The 21,716-nt window shown below is 44.5% G+C and overlaps 1 protein-coding gene across 2 annotated transcripts in view; it reads right to left on the bottom strand.

Annotated features, from left to right (window-relative positions):
- Positions 1-21,716, bottom strand: part of dock5 (dedicator of cytokinesis 5) — a 36,868-nt gene that overhangs the window by 2,604 nt on the left and 12,548 nt on the right. The window contains exons 12-48 of one of the 2 annotated variants that reach the window (XM_030105628.1): positions 19,497-19,639; positions 19,209-19,334; positions 18,941-19,065; positions 17,881-17,979; positions 17,568-17,640; positions 17,348-17,451; positions 16,926-17,106; positions 16,476-16,573; positions 15,814-15,903; positions 14,433-14,533; positions 14,167-14,301; positions 13,963-14,074; positions 13,550-13,620; positions 13,206-13,312; positions 12,863-12,999; positions 11,381-11,476; positions 11,103-11,201; positions 10,362-10,532; positions 10,141-10,241; positions 9,998-10,056; positions 9,587-9,741; positions 9,384-9,469; positions 8,863-9,019; positions 8,687-8,727; positions 8,517-8,607; positions 8,270-8,389; positions 7,629-7,718; positions 7,034-7,138; positions 6,596-6,737; positions 4,382-4,463; positions 4,183-4,267; positions 3,926-4,012; positions 3,650-3,826; positions 2,965-3,048; positions 2,735-2,872; positions 2,327-2,499; positions 2,004-2,148 (exon numbers count right to left, since the gene is read on the bottom strand). In XM_030105628.1, the coding sequence (XP_029961488.1) occupies positions 2,004-2,148; positions 2,327-2,499; positions 2,735-2,872; positions 2,965-3,048; positions 3,650-3,826; positions 3,926-4,012; positions 4,183-4,267; positions 4,382-4,463; positions 6,596-6,737; positions 7,034-7,138; positions 7,629-7,718; positions 8,270-8,389; positions 8,517-8,607; positions 8,687-8,727; positions 8,863-9,019; positions 9,384-9,469; positions 9,587-9,741; positions 9,998-10,056; positions 10,141-10,241; positions 10,362-10,532; positions 11,103-11,201; positions 11,381-11,476; positions 12,863-12,999; positions 13,206-13,312; positions 13,550-13,620; positions 13,963-14,074; positions 14,167-14,301; positions 14,433-14,533; positions 15,814-15,903; positions 16,476-16,573; positions 16,926-17,106; positions 17,348-17,451; positions 17,568-17,640; positions 17,881-17,979; positions 18,941-19,065; positions 19,209-19,334; positions 19,497-19,639 (4,186 nt within the window). The remainder of the gene's footprint in view (positions 1-2,003; positions 2,149-2,326; positions 2,500-2,734; positions 2,873-2,964; positions 3,049-3,649; positions 3,827-3,925; positions 4,013-4,182; positions 4,268-4,381; positions 4,464-6,595; positions 6,738-7,033; positions 7,139-7,628; positions 7,719-8,269; positions 8,390-8,516; positions 8,608-8,686; positions 8,728-8,862; positions 9,020-9,383; positions 9,470-9,586; positions 9,742-9,997; positions 10,057-10,140; positions 10,242-10,361; positions 10,533-11,102; positions 11,202-11,380; positions 11,477-12,862; positions 13,000-13,205; positions 13,313-13,549; positions 13,621-13,962; positions 14,075-14,166; positions 14,302-14,432; positions 14,534-15,813; positions 15,904-16,475; positions 16,574-16,925; positions 17,107-17,347; positions 17,452-17,567; positions 17,641-17,880; positions 17,980-18,940; positions 19,066-19,208; positions 19,335-19,496; positions 19,640-21,716) is intronic. The other variant, XM_030105630.1, reaches the window with a different exon arrangement.

Here is a 21,716-nt window from a genome sequence, read left to right on the forward strand (position 1 = left end):
TCTCAGACAGAAGTATTGGCAGCTTCCACTGCAAGAGCGCCGAAGACTCTCTAGTATCCATGCAAACAAAGCTCAAGATTCTTTGGAAATTAATTTCCTGTTGTTCAGAGTTATAATGAAGAATGTGCACGTGAGGCTTGACGTTCCTAACTCCGTTCTCTCGTTGTGACTGACTGATAATCCAACTTATGACCCTCGCTTAGAGAAAGCAGGAAACACAATCGATGGACGGTTTGCGGTCGTTTCTTCATAATTCAGGCTTTCAGGCCATCAAACAGGACATATTGGGACTTGAAGAATCGTTTAACAAACAGGAGCCTCGGCTGCAGAACCCGTTCGCAGTCAGAACAGCCCGGTCCTCCCCTCCTCATGCTGCTCATCAGCCTGCTCACACTCTGCTCTGGGACTGGTCCAGTTCTGTCACCGGCATTAGTCCAGAGTCAGCCAGCATGGCCGTGTTGGTCGGAGTGATATCTGAGCTGATAGGCGGCACCTGGGGGACACTGAGGGTCAAACGAAGACTCTACACCAGGAAAAGCTCTTTGATGCCAGAAGATTTGGTGACTTTTTTTCATTTCAGCAACCCTCAATTCCTTATAAATTCAGCTCAATTTCCAAGGCAAAAAATAAAAAGCAACAACTGGCTTTTCAAGTAATACCAAGAAGCTTTTTTACACTGAAATCTCCTGCACATTCATTTCCTGCCCCTGTTTGTTTGTTGTTGCTTTCTGTCACCTTTCCACTGCAGCGGCTTCACACTCAGCCAGCCTTCACGAAGTTGCAGGATTCGGGTTTTGCTGAACATTTAGGTGAGGTCGCACTTCTCCTTTTCACCCATTCCTCTGTGCTGCTGAACGGACCCAACACTGTGGCCTCAGACCTCGCTTTCTGGCACTGGCCAACACATTTCTCTCTCGAACGTCTTGGTAATCTTCATATTTCATTATTCCTCTGATGCATTCAGAGCCTTTGGGAGCAGAAGCTGCTCAGCAGCCACACAGCATGAGGGACCCTCCACCTGCTTCTGACTGTGAGTGAGATGCTCTTCAGTGCATCGGCTTCATTTCATTATCGGTGCGCTGCGTTCCCGCGCGGCGCCACTTTCATTTCAGACGCTCATAAAGCGTTATCCCGGAAGGATTGTAGCTTTCTGTGTGACTTTTTACAAACACCAGACTTCCCTCTCTAATGAGGTCCTCCTGGTTTGATGCTCAGTCAGGACCTTTTGTATTTTTTAACAGTTTTCCCCCCCAGTTTGCATGAAGTCCCTTAATTTTTCTTTTGGGTAACTAAATCAAACGAACTGAAATGTGTTTGTACAGAGCAAGATCAGCCACAACGTGAAAAGTGATTATCTCTTAGTCACCTCGCCTGCTGTCCTGGTCCTTAAAAAGTTGCTGTGTTAGATAAAGGAGAAGCAGGACAGTGAAGACAGCGGCAGTGTGACCGGGTCAGAGCGTCTCCAGCTCTGGTGAGGTTCTCCCAGTCTGCAGCTGTCGGTATTTATTAAAAATGAGGCGGTTGAAGCACGTGGGGATGAAGTCTGATGTGCGTGAATCAACTCCAAGTTACTGCTGGAAGCAGTCATGCTCTTATGGCATGTCAGTGTTTCTGGTTTCAGTTCCTAATTTATTCATGTACAGAAAAACATTTGCATTTAATCATTCCATTTTCTACATTATGTGCTTAAGTTCAGAACATAAGTAAAGTCAGGACCTCAGTCTATATCATCTTAACGCAGCCATTTTCAAGTTTGGGGTCAAGAAAATTATTTTGGGAGATCACCAGTTTCATTTAGCTTCACCAGAGATTTGAATGAGTTGCATTCTGGCAGCAGTGATCAGCGCGGTGCGCATCCACCCTGGGAGGAGCTGGAGCGCAGGGGTTACCAGCACAGCTGCGATCCAAAAAGTTTGAGAACCACAGCCTGAAGGAAAGAGTTTCACAGCTTCAAGGATGAGAGACAAGAACACAAATAGCAGCAGATGCTCACGAGGCCGTACCTCATCCACGTCGGATGGCCTTTCCAGCAGAACCTGGGATTTGCTCACACTCCACTCCTTCCTGTTCTTTCGAGCAATCCTGTTGTCTTCCTCCGAGCGGGACAGGACCGAGGCCCTGCGATCGCTGGGACGGGACAACAAGGAACTGTTTACAGATGAAACGAGGCAGAAAACAAAAAAGAAAGAAACAACATGTTGAAAAATGCAGGACGGAGTAGACAAACAGTGCTCTTTCTGGAGCAGGGAAAACAAATCAATGTTCAAAATAAGCAGCGTCTGCAGAGAGCCGAGACTCAGACGGGGTGAGGGAGACGGGGACTGACTCGTGGGAGGAAACGCAGGAGGGTCCGTCTGAGGATGCAGAGCCGCTGGAGAGGCCCGAGGAGGCGTTGGACAGGGTCGAGACGGTGGACATGCGGCGCAGGGTGGAGGACAGGATGTAGGGCATCACCACCGAGCCCACGCGACTCTTCTTCCTCTCGGTGAGAGAGCAGGGCTGGGACACACAAATGGGATTAGGCATCGCCGGGGAGTCTCGGCCGGGGGAGGAGCACAATGACGGGCAGAACACAGGTCGCAATGAGACGGCCGGAGGAAGATTTATAGTCCGGCGCTAAAATATGGTACGCTCCGCTTTGAATGAGAAGCGCTTTGATTAGAAGGCGAGGGGGGGCCGATAGCTTCAGCTGGCACCGTGTTACATTAAATTGAGTTTGCGGCTGGCAACGCACCAAGGTTATGACGCCATAATGCTTTTCCACTTTCTCCCGAAGGTCCTGGAAACAAGTCACCAGGCGATTGTGTAAGGGCTTCAGCTGCTCCGTCGTCTTCTCCCCGTGGATGCGAATTCCATCTGCCAAGAGAGGGATCTGCAGGGGGGGAGGAAGACGAGCACTTGAGTGTTACAAAACGAGCTGCGCTCGAGGCCAACGTCACTGACGACGACGGCGGAAGGATTTACCTGCAGGGCGATGAGGTGTTTGAGGACCTCGATGCGATCGTGATCAGCCGGGTGCTCCTGAATGTACGTGTCTGTGAAGAAGGCCTGCAGAGGACGGCGACAAGATTAACGTCTTCAGCTTTTAAAGTATGAACACTTAAAACGTAGCCGCAAGCAAAAAAGGAAGAGTTTGCGCAAAGTGCCAAACGGATGAATGAAGCTTTTCGGCGCACAACAGGCTGGAAACCAGCCAGGAGTCACGTCAGCAAACAAAAAAGCGTGTTTTTTTTTCCCAAACATCTTAATTATCATCTGTACTTGTATAATTTATATTATATTAGCATAGTTTGGTTACGTTTGATGTTTATGTCACATACAATGAGTCTTTGAAACTACCTGTGCACACAACCAAACCTGTTTGAGTAAACAGAGACGCATTCACAAATACAGAGCTGTGTGTGAGGAGAGGCGGTGTGTGTGAGGCCTGAGAGAGCTTCTGTACGCTCGCATAATACATTCAATACAAAAGTAGTGAATTATTAAAGAAAAAGCATATTTTTTTTTGCTTTTACTGTTTTAGTTTCGAGGCTAATTTAGCGATTGGCTTCCGGATTTAATGATGACATTTATTTCTTTCGCCGTTTAGAAACGAGCACTCTGCAGATTAACTGTACCTCATAAATTATTCCAAATTAAAAAGACAGACCTTCTCATAGTTGGAGAAGCCACCCATGACGGCGGGGTCAACGATGCCGCTGAGCATCATGGACAGGGGGTTGATGGACAGCGAGCGATCGCAGGCCTGCTGCTGCACGAGGTTGCTCAGCTTCTCGTTGGCCATCTCCATGGTTTCTATGGCGTTTTCTAAGGGGCTGATCTCCTCCTGCACGCCAGACAAGAATAACATTTGGATAATGCATATATCTGAGGGTGAAAGATGTCGAGCATACACAAGAAATTGCAGCTGGAGGTTGCCTCTTACCACTGAAACTGATTTGACTTCAAACCATTTGAGAATCCCCGGGAAGCGATAAGCAGTAATGTAGGTTGTTCTCTCGATCCACATGGTCTGTGGGGCAGAATAAACAACAAAAAAAAAATACTGAAGTGAGGCGTTTTTATGAATCTTTAGCACGAGGAATACACAGAGTTGTTTTTTTCTCACTATATGCCAGTTTGCTTACACATATGAGCTTCATGCTTTAAAACGTATTAAAAAAAAAAAAAAAAAATGCTCACTGCAAATTCATTGTCTGGATCCTTTTCTCCTTTCCTAAAAGGCCTGGAATACTGGAACTGGTCCACTTCGTTGGTTCTGTAATAGCTGCGGCAGGAGAACAGGAAAGGACAGCGTTGACTTAGCAGTTTGCCCAGAGAACTATAAATCCCCAGATATTCACGAGATAATAAATCAGCCTTTAAGTGTTCCGTTACCCACTTTAATATCTGCTCTGGAACCCCTTTGTCTTTAAACTGGTGTGGCACAGTCAGAACGGGCTTGACAGTGAAGCACTGGATGTCTGTGAAGTTCAGCTAAGGACACGGCCAGCAGGAAAGCGGAATTAAAGAAAACCAAACGCGGCGGATTAAACAGCTCGAGATCTGTACGTGGCTAATATAGGTAATTATAGGCCGCTCGCTCGGTAAGGCTATACTTACGCACAGCGGTGTTTGGAGCTAAATGCTCATAAGGACAAGCTCATAATGGCAGAGCCGGCATGCAAATGTCGAGCGTGTTGCCGTCTTGTTCCGTGTCTCACATCATGGACTTCCACACTTCAGTGTTTGAGCAGATAAGTGCGTGACAGTGAAGTGCGAGCACACAGGTGCTGAGCAAAAGTCTGGAAGCTGCTTGATTCCTGGACATCGAGTCAAATTTCGGCAAACAGAAATGAAACATTATTTGTTAAATCATTAAACTGAATAAAGAAAAAGCTGGACATCAGCAGGTGATGGGTGCTCAACAGCGGGGGGCAGAACTCATGTGTGCACTCTGCAAGCCGGAGCGATCAAATGTGACCAGCACGTGTGAAGCGGAGGTAGAATAAGAGATTTAACAAACAAGGAGCGTTTTGTTTCTCTCGATTCAGAACGCGAACACTCGATTTTCAGAGATGGCAGATGTATGTATTCATTACCATCTGGACGACAGGCAGATTAGCTTTAACCCTTTGTAGGAAACTCATTGAAATTCTTGGACATTTTAACCTTGCTCTGGTTGATTACTTTTTTATTATAATCATTTTAATGGATTTTTAAGGACAGGAAAAGCCAATATAATCATATGCCATTTGAATCCCATTAAATTGTGATTTTTCACTGAGGAAACATTCATTCAATTACGGGTGAATTTTTTTTTGCACTATTCGATAATCTGCTGGCAGGTTATTACATGAAAAATGACCAATATTATGTTTTAGGCCATTATTGAATGACTGGTTGTTACATACGCTGCTCAATGCATGAGAGTTGGCAGCTTCAGGTGAATTACACACATCACTGAGGGAATGAGATGAGACTTCTCACAAAAATATTGATATCAAATAAAAATTAAGCAGATTCTGGTGATCAATTCTGAATTAAGCGGTAACCTACCAAACAGCGTTTTTTTTTTCTTTTTCTTTCTTTCTTTTTAATTCTCTGTAGCAGAGCGTGCCAGCATGGCCTGAACTAAATCGGGTTAAAGTGGGTTCGCAGTGCTGCCAACTCTCACACTGTGAGTTTGAGATTCAACAATTTGGCCTAAAGCCACAATCTCTCACCATGCATGCTTTTTCTGAGACTAAGCTGCAGCTATTGTCTGAATACTCAGGAATTTCCTGCCTTTCTCAATAAAGACATAATTGCTAATACAATACGGAGGCCAAAGCGGCGGCGCGTCATGAAAGCTTTAATGAAAGTGACTTATCACCGCGTACAACTGACCTCCCAATCTCACTCATGGCTTTCCATCACAGGCCCGTTTTATGCCTTTTTAATTTTTAATTTGTCCTTGTTGCGTTCATTTTATTACTTTTTTCCTAATAATGTTTGGATCCTCGGCAGATCTTTGTCAGGTCAACATTTCTCCGCTGAGGATTGAAATGTTAATAATTAATTTCTGTGGGTTACTCTTGTGCGCAGGCATTTCTCCTTTTTTTTTTTTTTTTTTTTTTTTTTTATTTGACGGAGAAGTTCAAGCAACCGCTGCTACATGTGATGTGTGCATCATTCTGCATCACTTACTCTGCAGCACTGCTTTTACTCAAGACGTTCAGTTCCAAATTAGGGCATTTTATTGAAGAAATATTAGTTCTGTCACTTATCAATTATTCACCATGATATATTCTCAAAAAGTACAAGGACGGAGACATGCCGGAGAATATTAGTCTCCTTTTATCCTGAAGAGAGACTGACACACACCTTACGATGAGTTTTTCCTCTTTTCTTTTGGTTTGTAAATGCTAAACTAGCATTCCTCACTCCGCTGATGCTTGCGTGGTATTATAATATTTATGTACTGTATGTGCTGGCATATGCGTTTGCATACATGCAGGGTGTGAAAACACCTGGAGAAAACACACACACACACACGAAAGCCATCCATCCATCCATCTTCTACACTGCTTAATCCTGCGCAGGGTCGCTGCAGCACCGTCATCTTTAAGGATACACTGTCCGGAGGAGTTGCTGATGTTGTCTCCAGGCGGCGCCGTGCTGGTCATGCGGACGGCGTTCGGGAACTGCGAGAGGAGCTTCAAGCTGAAGTCCTCCAGCCACTCGTACTCTTTACCCCGGTAGATGAACATCTTGTTCTGCAGAGGAGGGGGAAAAAAGTTTCGGCTCACATCAAGTGAAAAGTCAGTGTGATGGGTTTGAATTGTGATCAAGCCCATTTACCATTATATAAGAGGAGTGTGCTTAAGCAATGCTTCCACATGACTGTATTCTTTCTGACATTACCTTCTGTCATCAAAATGCCAACAAGCTTTATCTGCCTTATTGCACATTCCCTCCAGAAATTTCTCGGACACCCGCTCACTGCATAATCTCAGACACATGAGAGCTTCGCTAAGTCTCTATTCAGTGAAATAGGTAATCATTTTCTTACCCTGAGGAAAGAAGGAAATCCAAGGCCATAATATCCGACAGCAAAGTACTCTGGCTGTGGTCTCATCGCATGCATAATATTTTCATAGAACTTGGCTTGTTTTTTCTGCAGCAGAGGACAAAGTAGACGATAAGACAGCTGTAGGAACACAGCATGTTGTAATTAGTCTGACGGAGGTTAAAAAATGAAATCATTCATAACACTAAACAAAGAAAAAATATCCTTTTTTTCCCTTCTTTTAAGTGATTCCAAGAAAGCTGTTTGGAGCACAATTGTATTAAATACCGAATGCTGACAGAGTTTATAAATGGATTCTTCACAGTATCAGCAGACGCGATCTGGGTGGAAATGAGTTGGGTAAATACAAAAATAATCTCTTCTCCAGTTCTTTGAGTTGCTCGGAGTCGTTCAACACGCTGGCGCAGAACTTTTGTCGTCCGACTCATTAAAATTAGCAATGATGAAGCGGCAACAATGAAATCATTTGCATTTTATTTCATTTGGTTTCATATCAGTAAATGAAGCGGACTGTTTTTGAGGTTGTAACAATGTTTGGCTTGGTTGCTTCAGAATTATGATGCATGTGTTCTCTTACCAGCAGCTGGCTCAGCTCCATAAAGTCGAACATGTGGCTCTCATGCATCTTGGCCAGCTGCTTGCCCAACTCTATGGCCTTCTCCCACATCTAAGAAGACATGCGCATCACTCAGTTAAAAGGAAACATAAAACATGTACATGGAAACAGCAGCGAGGGTTTTGCCATCTGCTTTCTGCTGCTGTCCTGGGAGAAACTCAGACTTCACAGCTTCACTCGCTCACTGTTGGTATGTAGTAATAAGATAGCGATCTAAACACTGAGAAAACACAGTTTATGTAATTTCCCCATGAGTTTCCTTATGCTAAATTTGCAAGTAGACGTACGATTATTTATAGTATAGTGCATTTGTTAGAGCTGCATGGTGGTGTAGTGGAATTCTGTTTGCATCTTCTCCCTGAGTGTGTGTGACAGCTTTCTGCGAGAATGTGCAGTGTGTGTGATGTGCAACGCTGCAGTATCTACAGCCATGTGTGTATTGTCCCTGTTTGTGTGGTGCCGACTGGAGGTCAGAGTTCACAGGCCCGATAGCTTGAGGACTGTGAACGCCTCGTGTGAAGACAACAGCTCACATCAGAGGTAAAAAATAATATTAATTTACACTTTTACAGACAAAAGTTTAAAGCAACCGAAAAAGTCACCTTTCCCTTGTCCAGGTAGCAAATGATCTCCTGGAAGAGCCGCTCCTTCAGCTCCTGCTGGGTCCACACATGTTCTCCATCTCGAGGGATCAGATGAGACGCGCACTGCTTATCAGACCACTATGGAAGCACAAAAAAAAAAAAGGAAATCAACACAAGATACACCTTTAGAAGTCTGGTTTTATTGGCAAAGAGACTAAACAGCTTCAACGTTATTTTAAAGAAAAAATGTTTTAATCTGAGAGACCTCCAGTAATTCTGCGTGCAGCAGCAGCGTGAACGCCGCCTCTGTGTAGTTCTCACAGTCCAGGTGCAAATCACGCAGCTTGTAGAGGTACCTGGGCACAAGAGCACAGCGGTAAGACACAGCTAGGTCAACAGTCCAAAAAAAACAACAAATGTCTCCATCTGACCGACCGGATGTAAATGTCCTCCCGCTTCTTTTCTTTGTAGAAATTCTGCAAAGAGAAAAAAACAAATCTTAATTTTAGCATATCGCAAAGATTTTCCCTCCAGCAGTTTGCACAGTTTGCTTTATGTGTGCATGCACAAACTGTGTTGAAGCGCTGGATAAACGCAGACGGCGGCCGCACCAGCACGTTGACGGTGCAGCTCATTCGGTGCTCGGGGCTTTCGTCGTGTGTGATGGTCCGGTAGGCCAGGAGGTTCTCCAGCAGGCTGCTCAGCAGCAGGGCCAGCTCCTCTCCCGACTGCGACAGGTATCTGTGGCGTCTGCAGTGCTCCAGCAATCTGCACGGGCACACACCGAGTCTTCTTAGACTAATCTTTAACTGTAAAGAACAGCGTCTCGTTTATCTGTTTGCCGAGCCTGCCACTCCTCCTGACGGGACATTTGTCTTGGCAGTCGTTTCGTGTTGATCTGCAGCGCGGTGCCAAAAAAAGTTCCTATTGATTAAAAGGTTGCTCACAATTCTGCAGACTGTCACGTCCTTCTGGCTACTGCAGGACTTTATCAAAACACAATCAGAGAGGTATTTGTTGCGTTTCTGCAGCCACGCAGAGTGAGCTTCACTTTAAACAGAACAGGCTCTGTGACCGGCGTGTTGTTGTAACCTAAACAGCGTTCAGTGTTTGATCCGTTAGCGGTCCTTACGTTTTCTCCAGCAGGACTTTGTACTGCTCATCCCCTTGGCCTCCTTCTACCTCTTGATCCAATTTTGTTATCAATTCATTTTCAAACTGCAGAGATGAGAGGGGACTTTAAACAGCGGATCACCACACACATCATGAATATTGTAATTTGTTCTGAAGTCGGCCAGGCCGTTCAAAAGTGGGGAGTCCGAGATAATTTCTCACCGTTTCAAAAGTGCGTCCGGGGCTGAAGTTGTGCTCACACTGCATCATATCGAAGAAGATGGGGATTGTAGCTTTTCTGAGTTCAGGCTCGGGCACCAGTGTGACCTCCAGAATGGGTCCGACCATGGCCGGGATGAACTTCATTTTGTGGGGGCCTGAGGGACGGCGAACATTGTCAGGCAAGAATATCACAGTATGATTCCAGAAGGCAATAAAGCCGCATCTTCATTTCTCAACAAACAAAAGGACAAATCCAATAACGCGGTAAACAAAACAACAAGACACTGTGAAACAGGACAATAAAAAAATATTGTCACGTAATTCCCCGTGCATGACTGGCAGGCACTTGAATAAACAATTCTACAAACTCTATGGTAATAGCAACATTATCAAGAGGCTCAAAATACTCACCCAGATTGTACCACATGTCTCTCATCTTGAAGCCGATAGTCTTCCTCATGTCTCCATATCTGAAGCGGATTCAAATCAAAGAAATGCTACATTAGGTTTTCCCCTCATTAAAATTCTTTCTGATGAATTGAGAATAACCTCACTTGTTGAGGATCTTATTCCGTTTCTCCTGAGAGAAGGACTCCAGCTGCAGTGTCTTGTGAGTGAGGAACGCCACGGTCAAATGAAAGTAGTTATTCCACAGCTGCGAGGGGAGCAGGGTTTTCAAATATTAATACAGTAATTACCTTTTCATAACAATTTTGATTTCATGTTTAATAAAAAAGCGCGACCTCCACCGAGGCGGTGGAGGACGAGACCGCACCTGTTGTTCGAAATGCGCTTGGTCCAGAAAATACATGTTCAGGACGTCCGAATATTGGTTGATGGCCCTCAGGAAAACCTGCATCTGCACCAGGTTCATGATCATCCAGTCAGCCGGGAAGACGTTTCCCATGAGGTCTTTAAACATGATGAACGTCTCCATGAGGAAATCCTTGAATCAGAGTGAAAGATTTTGCCTTTTAAAAGGGACACTCTGCAAAACTGAAGGCATGTTTCTGCTGTACATCTGTTGATGGTGTTGATTATCAGTCAGTTTTGGTTCTCATCTTCATCTATACGGGGTCCATTGGGTAAGAGAATCACTGAGACGTAATCTTTCAACCACGGTTAAGTTATCTGCAGCCCGTCTTGTTCTTTGAGACATTATTAGGACTGTTCTTTTGCCTAATTCGGCTATTTCTTACAGGCTGTATTGACTTATATTCATATAAAATACCACATGTTGTATGTTTAAAATCAGTGATAAAAGATCCTTAAAAATCAATACAATTTTAACTAAAAGATTAAAAACCAAAGGAGTAAAACCCACAGCACGTCAGTCACGCAGAATGTTCCCACAGCTTAATGGAGGGCCATCATGTCTGTCCAATCCATTGCACAAAATACCTATAATCAATATTCCCCTAAGGAGCAGTAAGTGGCCGCAGCGGTTTAATGTCTGTGATTGATGGGATGTTTCGGGACACGATGTAGCCACCAGGGGAGGAACCGGGACACTTACCATGATATCCTGCCTCGTCTTGAAGGTGCCGATGTAGTGGGCGTAATGCATGTCGTCCATTTGCTTCAGGACGGCCGTCATGCAGGCGAGATAGTGGCCCTGCCACAAAGGGGAGCGCCATCATTCACAGGAACACATCCCTCAACAACAAAAACTGCATTCGCAGCACATGCTTCACACACTTAACTAAATTTAGCTCCCGCGGATGTCAGAGATATTAATAATAAAACAAATGCTGATGACGACGATGTCAAGGACCCGCTGTGTGTGTGTCTTACAATGAGAGGAGAGGATCTCTCCATGCTGATGACGGTGCGATTAACCCTGCGAAGAAGCCGCTCCATTATCAGCTGAACGTGCGCCCTGGTTGGTCCCTGCACAGACGGGAAAGCCCGAGACGCGGCGAGCAGCTTAATACACTCACACACACACACAAACATGACACAGAGCGCCGTGCGCATTAAAGCACTGACTCACCCAAATTCAATCACCTCTGGATTTATTTACCCACATTTGAGATACTTCAGGCTCCACTATAAAACCATCAATGTGAGCACAATTTCTTTGGCAATGCCCAGGAGTATTGCTAAAAGTGATCATGAAAATAAGAACCTGACCGTACAATAATGCAAATATTCATCCACTCCTAGGTGTGCACTCTGGGTATAGGCAGCCGAGATCGGTGCTGAACCCCTTGAGGATGAGTGGAATAAAGTGGTATTGATGGAAATAATCAGCTTTATCTCCCAGCAGTGGTTTGTCTTCCTACTGCAGGAGATATAGATAAACCACATTTTCATTGTGAGAGTGCCTGTCATGGAAAATAACACTGAATGGACCATTAATCAGTCACTTTGCGGTACATTTAGGCTGCTTCTTGACAAACTATCCATTCTTTCAGCCATTTTAAACCAAAAATGCCAAAAAGAATTAGAAGGATTTTGTGCTTTCCTTTGTCTTAAATCATCAAAACAGTGCATGCTGGTCTTTTTATTCACACAACAGCAAAGATGAGGATGAACCTTGAAGAGAAACAGAAGTGATTATTTTTTTATTTTTTGACAAAGGGAACCTATTGAGAACTGTAACGTCTGTAGGTCATTAACAGCTGTAACATCCTTCCTGAGAACGGCAGTTTTGAGGCGCTGATTTATCAAAAGGAAACCTTCATTCATCAGGTCTGTGTCAGGATGGTGGGAAAAAAAAAAACGGAGAGAGAAACACTTGTAAAGCTGGGTGAATAAAGCCCCAAACAGACTGGATGACTCGATGTTCCAGCCTCCCCTTCGTCCACTTTAAACCGCTTATCTGTGTTTGGGTCAGTGTGGTAGTGGGCTAAGCACAGTAGACCAGACGATCTTAATAACATCCCCCAGCTGTTCCAGGGGGGGACCCCAAAGGTTCACCCAGGCCAGATGAGCTTTGTAATCCCTCCAGCTTGCCCCCGGAGCTTGCCGGGAGGGGAGGGGGGGGCTGCTCCCAGCTGGGCAGACCTAGAAATCCTCTAAAAAGAGGTTCAAATCATGGAAGGGGGAAAAAAAAAAAGGGCAGCACTCTGAACGTTTGAGCTCCTTACTCCATGTCTAAGGTTGAGCTCGGCCACCCTGAGGTGAAAACTCATTTCAGCTGCTTATGTCCGCCACCTCATTCTCACCAGATAACTCCCTGTGTAATTTGGGTTTGTTGAACACGTAGACTTCTAATCCCCGTCCACATGCGACCCCCCCCCCCCCCCCACCCCCCACCCCCCCTCCCCTCACCACGTCTTTGCGGTCCAGATTGTCCAGCACTGTGCTGAGAAGTTGAACGCAGGCCTCGTAGTCTGGCTTACTGGAGTGGTCGTCCAGCTGCCCGCTCAGCTGGTCGGTGACGAGCGGCAGGAGCACATCTCTACAATCTGTGGCAGCAACCGAGAGAGGGAGAGAGAGAGAGGAAAAAAAAAAAAATTCTCGCTGGATCATACGGCACATTTTCCAGTAATGGAGCCGGCCAGACAGACTTGCATGCAACTGTAATGCAGATTTTTTTTTTTTCCCCTTTTCTTTTTCCATTTTCTTCTTTCTGAAATGTCATTATGTGGTTTTGAGCCTTGAGGACTCCTACCTGGCTGCCTGAAAAGGTCACTCTCCACCATTTTACACATGCAGCTCAGCTTCTGGCGCACGAGCTGCGAGTCGGGAATGCTCTCGATGAACTTGGCTAACAGAACGCTGAAAAGGGAATCAAAGGAAAGAGTCAAAAGAGCAGATGTGACAATTTTAATACCATTCACAGTTCACGTCTAGTAATTATAGTCACAGAGGACTAATGAGCAACACACATGACGGACTGATTTTATAGAGGAAAGAATTGAGTGCAACGCCTCCTGCGCACAGAAGTAAATATGATAATTTGCACTGAGGCAGGCAATTATCATTTCCTGCTGTGCAAACTCTCTGGAGAGTTACCTGAGCTCCACAGGATCAAACACAGTCTGGATGTCATTAATGATGCTGGGGAGATACTTCAATATTGCCCCCTGAAAAGGAAAAGAATCAGGTCTCATCAGGCCGAAGCACGGGGACGTTTTCCTCTTTGTCTCCTACCAGAGTTGTTCTTCACCTCGCCGAGGCTGCCAACAGGAAACTCGCTCTTATTAACAGGCAATTTGGAAAACTTTCCATTAGCCAGTCAATAACAGTGTGACACATTCTCACAGCCGGTTCCCTGCAGTTATCTACATACAAACACACAGACTGACTCACTGCTTTCCAGTTCCACTGTCAAGAACCATGCTGAAGGATCGAGTTGTCTATGTTTCCAAACTTTGCTCATTTTTTTACACAAAAAAAAAACTTTTTAAAGAAAACGTTCAGGTTACCTTTATCTTCACCCCCTCGTCCAGCGGTCTGTCCATGAGAGTGTTGAAAGAGAGGAAGAGCGTGCGAATGGAGTTGAGGAAAGCGTCTCCGTCTTCACTGTTTCCGTAGAATCTGATAATGAAAACCAGGAAGTGCATTACAAGAAGCCATCCTCAGAATATGAGAGCGAGAGCAGGATGCTCGTGTCGACGGGCCTCCAGTACCTGAGATAGAGAACTCGGGACTGCACGATAAACCTGAACAGGTACTTGAGCGCCTTGAGTGCTGCGTAGAGCCTCTCCGTCAGGACAGGCTCCTCGGCGTGGCCCACATAGTAGTTCAGCACCCCGGTTAGCTTCCTGACAAAGTGAATGAGTCAGACATCAAGGTCTGCTGGCAATTTGAGTGTGGGAGGAGAGGAGCGGCGAAAGGACCTAAAAATAAAACGGCATAAGCCTTGGAAGGTGGGAAAGACAGAGATTGGACTCACATGTAAGCCAAAGTGGCGCTGAAGTGCTTGGTGATGTACGTTTCCAGGACCGGGTTGAAGTGCTGGAATTTGATGTCGCCGATTAGTGTGATTATAAATACCTAATGGAGAGAAAAAACAAAAAAAAACAGCAAGGGAAATAATTAGACAGTCTTGTGCTTGTTGAGATAATTTCCTGGAGCAGTGTAAGAGAGTGGCGCTCATGTATTTACATTCTGGTTATATTTCATATTATGAATGTGTTTGGGATCAGTGCAGAACAGATTAACCTGATTCGTCTCACACCTGCATAATCATGTAAAAGTATCCCAGAACAGTGACGCCAATTCGAAAATCAGTATAATCCTGTGACGTTTTTGTGTTTATTTCAAGTATCGCACAAGAGCTCGAAGTTAACTTGACCTTGAGTGTGGGGGACCCGGGTTTCAAACCCAGACCCAACCGAAACAAAATGAAGACTGCGCTGCAAATTATAATTATTGGAATAATAATTATCGGTTATTGGAAAAGAACGTGGCAGGAAATATAACCTACGTCCAGCGCCGTGACTGCTACCGCAGCATGAGAGCAAAGGCTGAAGACAGGCAGCCAAGTGGATAAAGCAGCCACAGCACTGAACAAACTGAGCGGCGGCGGGGAGCGCGGCTCGGTTGAAAACCTCCTGCAGGAGAGGCTTTTATTGCCGCCGCCGCCGCGTGCGTTCTGGTTATGTCCAGATACCCGCCTGTGCAGGTAAGCTTCAAAAACAAAGTCAAAAACATCACGATCGTGATGTAAGGTTGAAACGCACAAAACACAAAATGTTATCTGAAACACTTGTCGAGTTATTGCTAATGGAGTCAAAACATTACTGCGACTTTAAATAAGCAACATTTCATATAATCCATTGTCTAAGAGCTCAAACCATTACTGCCAGAAGGAGACAAGCCAGTATTTAGATCTGCAGTGGACACTTTGTCAGGAGAGCTCGGAAGTTACTTGCAGCGCTGCGATTGGCCGTTCACATGAAAACCGTCCAAACAGAGCGAGGGAAGAAGAAGGGAAGAATACTGATAAATTTGTCACCACCGAACACCTGGGCTGGAATGTCTGATTTCTCACATCATAAGTCAAAAAAAAAAAAAAAAAAAAAAGTGGCAGTTTCCATCTCCAAATCTGACCGCTTTAAAGGTGCTGAAGCTGTTCAGCCACCGAAGCTCGGAGTGGCACTGACAGCATCATTTCCTCAAAATGTGTTTACAAAACCAGTCTTTTTTTTTTTTGACATTTTAAAGAATGTGGAGAAAAACTCTGAAAAGTTTAAATTGTTTCATGAGATAGATTCCGCGTATCTCATTTTCCACCGTGTGGTCACTAACATGGCTAATCAATAAAAACTGACCAAGGCGTTGAAGACCAGCGTGTCGTAGGTGTCCTTCTCTGAAGTCTCCATCATGATGCTGAACAGAGCGTCAAGAGTGTCCTGGAGAAACTGCGAATGAAACGGACACGCATTAACGACGATTTGATGAAGAAACCATCACACAGCATCAACATCTGGAGCTGAACACGGCATTTTAAAAGGACACGAACAGTTTTATTTGAACCCGGTGCATCATTAATGTGGATATTGTGGCTCAAAGGGCTGTAAAGGTCATGCTATCTTTGCATTTCAATGTTGACGCCGAGAAACAAAGTTACACAACAACACGTGCGCGGCATATGTCAGATTCTAATTTCCCTCGTTGAAATTCCCTTGATGCATTTAGCTTTTTGCACTTTTCCAGGCAGCTAATCTCCATGTTTAACTTTGAAACTCATAAACAACCGTTTGTACTAATTCAAGGAGAAATGAGGGCTGTTTGGAAAGCCACATGAGCTCTGTGATCGTGACCTGGATATACGCTCTGCACATGACGCTGCTGTGAAACTCTGGACATATTTTAAATCTTTGAAAAGGAGGCGAGGAATGCGTAACCTTGAAGGGCATGACATGTCTATTAATGAGAAATAGGTGAGGCTGATAAAAAAAACAGCCCCGCTTATGAGTGTGAGCGGACTTACTTTGACAATCTCGCCCCCTTCCACCTCCATGAGCCTCTGCAAAATCTGGTCCAGGTCTTCAGGGTTCGACCTCCAGTTTAACAGGCCGAGCAGATCCACTGAGGGAGAAGGCGAAATGGACACGTCAAGACGGAAACGAGGAGGAACAACGCCTGCTCCGTTACAACGCCAGTTCACATTACTGCATCAAAAGCCTGAAATTTGAATACAAACTGCATTAGATGCGCACCAGGCCACGTCGACACTTCAGCAAAAAATATTAGCAACACGGATCGGCTTAATTAATTTCAAAGCAATCTGTGGGGAGGCAGCGATGGCGGCACTGCTCTGCTATCCATCACACAATCGGTTTTAATTCTCAAAGACGACTTGTGACAGGACTTCTTTTAATTATGAGACGCTGTGAAACAGTCCGAAAAGGAAAAAAAAGGAAATGAGCCGTTTGGCTACCATTCTGGGTGAGTTTGGTGGAGCAGGTGAGCGTGGCGATCTGGAAGCTGTCTTTAGTCACAGGAATCACTCCGGAATGATGGAACTGTTTCCCCGTTTGCTTCTCCTTCTCCTCCACCTCGGACCAGGTCGCCGGCAAGGTGAGATAAACCTTTGCATCCTCAGCTTTTTTCACATCAACCTATGAAAATCATAAAACAGCGAATGAATCCTGAAGCGTATTGATCGATGGAGATCTAATTTCATTTCCATCGATTGCGGCAAGATTCATGCATAATCCATCCGCCCACTGTCAGCTATTCAGGAGAGATTTTTTTGCCTAATTAGATTATGGCAATAAATAATCTCCTGCTGATTTTAAAGCGCAGTGAATTGAAGTCAACGCAGGACAATAATCTGAAAACAACATCAGGCGTCGCTACCTTGTAGACGATAAGCTCATGTCTGCCATCCCTCAGAGTGGTGCCGTCTCCTCTCATGAGCCGGACGAAGGCCATACCGAAGGGTTTCTCTGATTTGTCCCGAGCTGAAAGATGCACAGGAGCATAAGACGGGAACAAATTCACTCACTCAGACTGTACCGAGCGTGGCGGCAGGATTACGTGTGGGTGTTTGTCACAGAAATGAGGCGCAGGCACTCACAGTCCTGCGAGGATCTGTGTCGGAACATCACCCTCAGGTGGCAGCGGCACACGTCCTCAATGGGAATCGTCACCTTGAAGGGATCAGATGAAAGTTTGGAGGAATTAAGGCGTGTTTTAATACAGGATTACACACATCTGAGAGGGAAGAAAAAAGAAGCTAGATTTGCATGTAAGGCACATGCTGCCTGTACGCGTCCTAAAAGATTACTTCATTATATGATTTGGAGGCAAATCCATTACAAAAAAGACTAATTAGAGAACATGAGATAGCATATTTGCCACACAAAGCTCAGTCCCTGATATGAGCTTACCTTCACTGTTTCATTCCAACAAGGCTGCTTCACCTGGTAGTAAATAACAGACTTGTACTCTGTTATGCCATCGTAGCCGGCCCCGGGAAATATGGCTTTCTGCAGAGGTTGAAGGAAGAACATTAGTTAGCATGACAGGAACAATATCAATTTTCCCTTCGCTGTGTTTTTTAAAACAAACTTTGACAGCAAAGTGTAATATTTACGGCAGCAATGCGAGGCAGCACCGACACAGTCAGTCACATTAACCCGTCAAAAATAATTACTAATAGAGGAAAAAAAGGCTGGGGGTTGATGCTTTGAGGTGGTCCTGAGTTAAATGCAATATAAACTCCGCCGCGGCGAACACGCACACAACGGAACGATAACACGCTGATGTTTTAACACATATTCAAGGCCAGTTTTGAAAAAGGTGGAGATAATGTGCCAAATGTGAATGATGCAAACAAGATGCAATTATGTGGAAATCACAAAGGTTGCTAAAATCCTATATGCAGCAAGCAAGCAAGTAAACACGCATAAATTAATCCCCTTCGGTTCAGGTGGTGCGTGGCAGTAATGAACATGCCTCTGCTCTCACATCAAATATACTGCTAGATTCAAATGCAGACCGGCTGTGTGTTCACCAAATAAAATGGAATTTCTTATTTACTGGATTTGATATGTCTTTGAGCTTTTTTTCTTTTTTTTTTTTTTTTTTTTTTTTTTTTAATTAAATCATAGGTTCAAAATGAATCGCACATCAATGCATTCTGTCTGTTGTCATCTACATTTTGCACAACATCACGACTCTCCCCGGATTTGTCGTTGCAATATTTACCTTGCTGCATCTCAGAGTAAGCATGAAAACGTTTGCAAAGAAGAGCAGTGAGGTGTGTGTGATGAACATATTTAATCAGAAAATAGCTGAAACTTCAAACATGAAATGTTAATACTGCTTTCCAAAAAAAGTCCAAGAGGATGACAGAAACTCTGTAAGGTGATACTACCAAGGTGCTTGAATCTTAATCATAAAGACTGATGAAAGGGCATTTTTTTATAATCGCGTGTTCTCTTTTACCTCCATGGGATTTCCCTCATCATCGTGCACGCTCAGAATGACCTCCACGTTTTTGGGGGTCTTCTTTTTACCGCGATCAAACTCTCCCTGTACCAAGGTTACATAAATATCATTCCTCACGTTTCCTGGAAAAAGAAAGGACAACAGATGATCAGGCGGATGTGCTGAGAATTTATCAAGCCTTTCGCACACAGCTCTCTGAGCAATTAAAACGGACATGGCCGCCGCGCACGTGGAGCAGCGCCCAACAACAAAGACTTCAATCCACCTGGGAGGATGATTTCTGGAAAGCCCATTTTCCTCACGATCGCCGTGCTGCGATCCACAAAGTGGGGGTAGTCCTTCCTGACTTGGGCGAGGTCCCCCGGGAGGAGCTTCAGGGTTACGAACAGCCCTGCCGGCGAGCATGTAAAGAAATTCAATGAGGCAGAGAGCAAAGGATAACACCTCGCAGGCCTATCACACATCACTTCTTCTACTCAAAACAAAAAGGTCAATTTGCAGCGACCCCATGGAGTCGCAGGGGGAGACGCCGTCTGCGAGCGCTTCATTTTACCCTGGCCTTTGTGATTGACCTCCCGCGTGGCAATGACTTTGTTGAAGACAGCTGTGAGCGGCTCGTTCTCTCCTATGACTCGGGAAGGAATGAGAGGTGACATGATGAGCTGCCGCTGACGGATGTAGGTTTCCATAGCTATCCTAGGAGGAGAATATTTGGGAGAGAGCACAAAAGCATGAGCTGCCAGTATCTCTGACAGGTGACAAACAAATGGACAAAAGCAGCCGCACAGCCAACGTGAGACTTTCTGGATTTTTGATGGGATGCTCCATTATTCCTCCCAGCATCCCACTTACCTCAAGTGACTGCAGCGCAACACAGTAAAAAGCTTGGACTGAGTTTCCAACCACAAAACTAGTTTTGCACCTACTTTCACCTGTAATCTTGTTTTTGGACCTTTCTTTTTAATTAAAATCCTACAGTTCTGTGAATTTTGTTAATGAATAGTAAAAGGATCTCATTGAGGTATACCTTCTTTTTCTATTCCAAGCTTTCAAATGCAGATTTTCTGAGTACAAACGCTGAATTTATTTTCATCCCAGTGACCAACTTACACAGCTAAATGCAAAAGGAGCATAACTCTCGGGCATGCTGAGAGGCAGACTTACTTTCTAATCCAAATGCAAAACATTTTTTTGCTCACCGCGATGATCAGACTGAATGTTTTATGTGTTGACAGAACAAAAACAGTCGACGATCACACCGATGGATTTTTATGATGGTTCTTTCTCACGCGCATGTTACAAATGCACATCATTTTCCACGTTTACCATCTCAAGTTGCCTCTGCTGCCAGGGCTAAAGGGGGAAAGTCATCACTTTAAGATTTATTTAGTCATCTCTGTAGATAGAGGGTTGATTAAATATTGATGCTCATATTTACCACAATAGAGTAAAAAAACATCTCCACCCTCCGTACGTAGCTTAAAAGTTTCCATCTCGTCTCAGGTTCTGTGGAGTCGATCTAATTCAGGCCAGATGAGATGGGGTTAATCCTGGGCTCTTTGGGCCATTGTTACTGAATGTGAATCACACAAACATTGCAGTGGAACAAATCACTCACACGGAGGGGAAAACGCCAAAGCAAACAGGGGAGGGTTGGTCCAAGGCAGAAATATTTCGGGGGAAGGTTTCATCACGTCTGCGCGTCTCAGAGAGGGGCAGAAGAAACGCTCCCGCTCCACTGATCTGCTGTGTTTATTGCTTCTTATGTAAGATTCCACTTCACATGTTTTGTGCCACTGTTTACACATTTACGTCAGGACTTTTGTTGTGATTTAAAATTTCATGTAGCTGCAGAAAATGTCAGTCTTTTACTTCAGAATTCTAAATGGTCGTCAGTGGACTTCAATGGCCGCTCCTTTAGACTGGTTGAGCTATGTGAAGGTCCTGTCTGACTTACTGGGGAAACGTTTGGCATTTTCCTTTTTTCGGTGTAGTGGCAGCTACAACAACATTTCAGATGCACTTAAGTAGCTGAAAAAATTATTATTAGAAGCCCGGTTGTTATTTTAATCTTTTATTTGTTTGAAAATTCATCATTTGTGACCTTTTCACTACTAATTTGCGATTAGTCGATTCATGAGTACCTCAGCCAAAGTTACTCAGTGCTGATGAAATATAAATCCATTTATCAAGGTTGGAAAGCTTAAATTCTTCTTTTTTTTTGGTAAAACATTTTGTGTTTTGTGTTGGGAAACAGGAATTACGCTTCAGGACAGATTTGCATAAACACTGTCAAATAAAAAGTGCAAATGGCTTCAGTGTTTCAAGGTAAGGAAAATGCAATTAATAATCATATTTGTTATTTGATTACCATTGCATGCTATAAAACCAGTTTGTTTTTTAATCTAACACTGATCAAGAAGTCACAGTCAATTGTTTGACAGGAGAAACAAAGAGGTTGAACGTTGCAAATTTGGGTTTAGACGTCAAGTATCAGTCGTGATATTTTGGGGTTCTTCCATGTAGGATCCATGCGAACGTATCATCACCCTCATCCCCCGACTGTGCCTGCGCCATGAAAACACGGCCTTGAAGGCAGGCTTTGAGAAGAAATAACAGTTAGGATTGCAAAAAGTTTGTACATTCGTCCTTGAAATGCTCGGTAGGAGAAAGTCGATTTCCAGCCTTGAAAGAGATGCGCGGGAACACCGTAAACAGCATGCATAACCGGAGTCCTGCTCCATTACTCATCCATTCTCCGAGCTCAGTTGTG

This window comes from Salarias fasciatus, chromosome 12 (assembly GCF_902148845.1).
Source record: "Salarias fasciatus chromosome 12, fSalaFa1.1, whole genome shotgun sequence".
Taxonomy (NCBI): Eukaryota; Metazoa; Chordata; class Actinopteri; order Blenniiformes; family Blenniidae; genus Salarias; species Salarias fasciatus.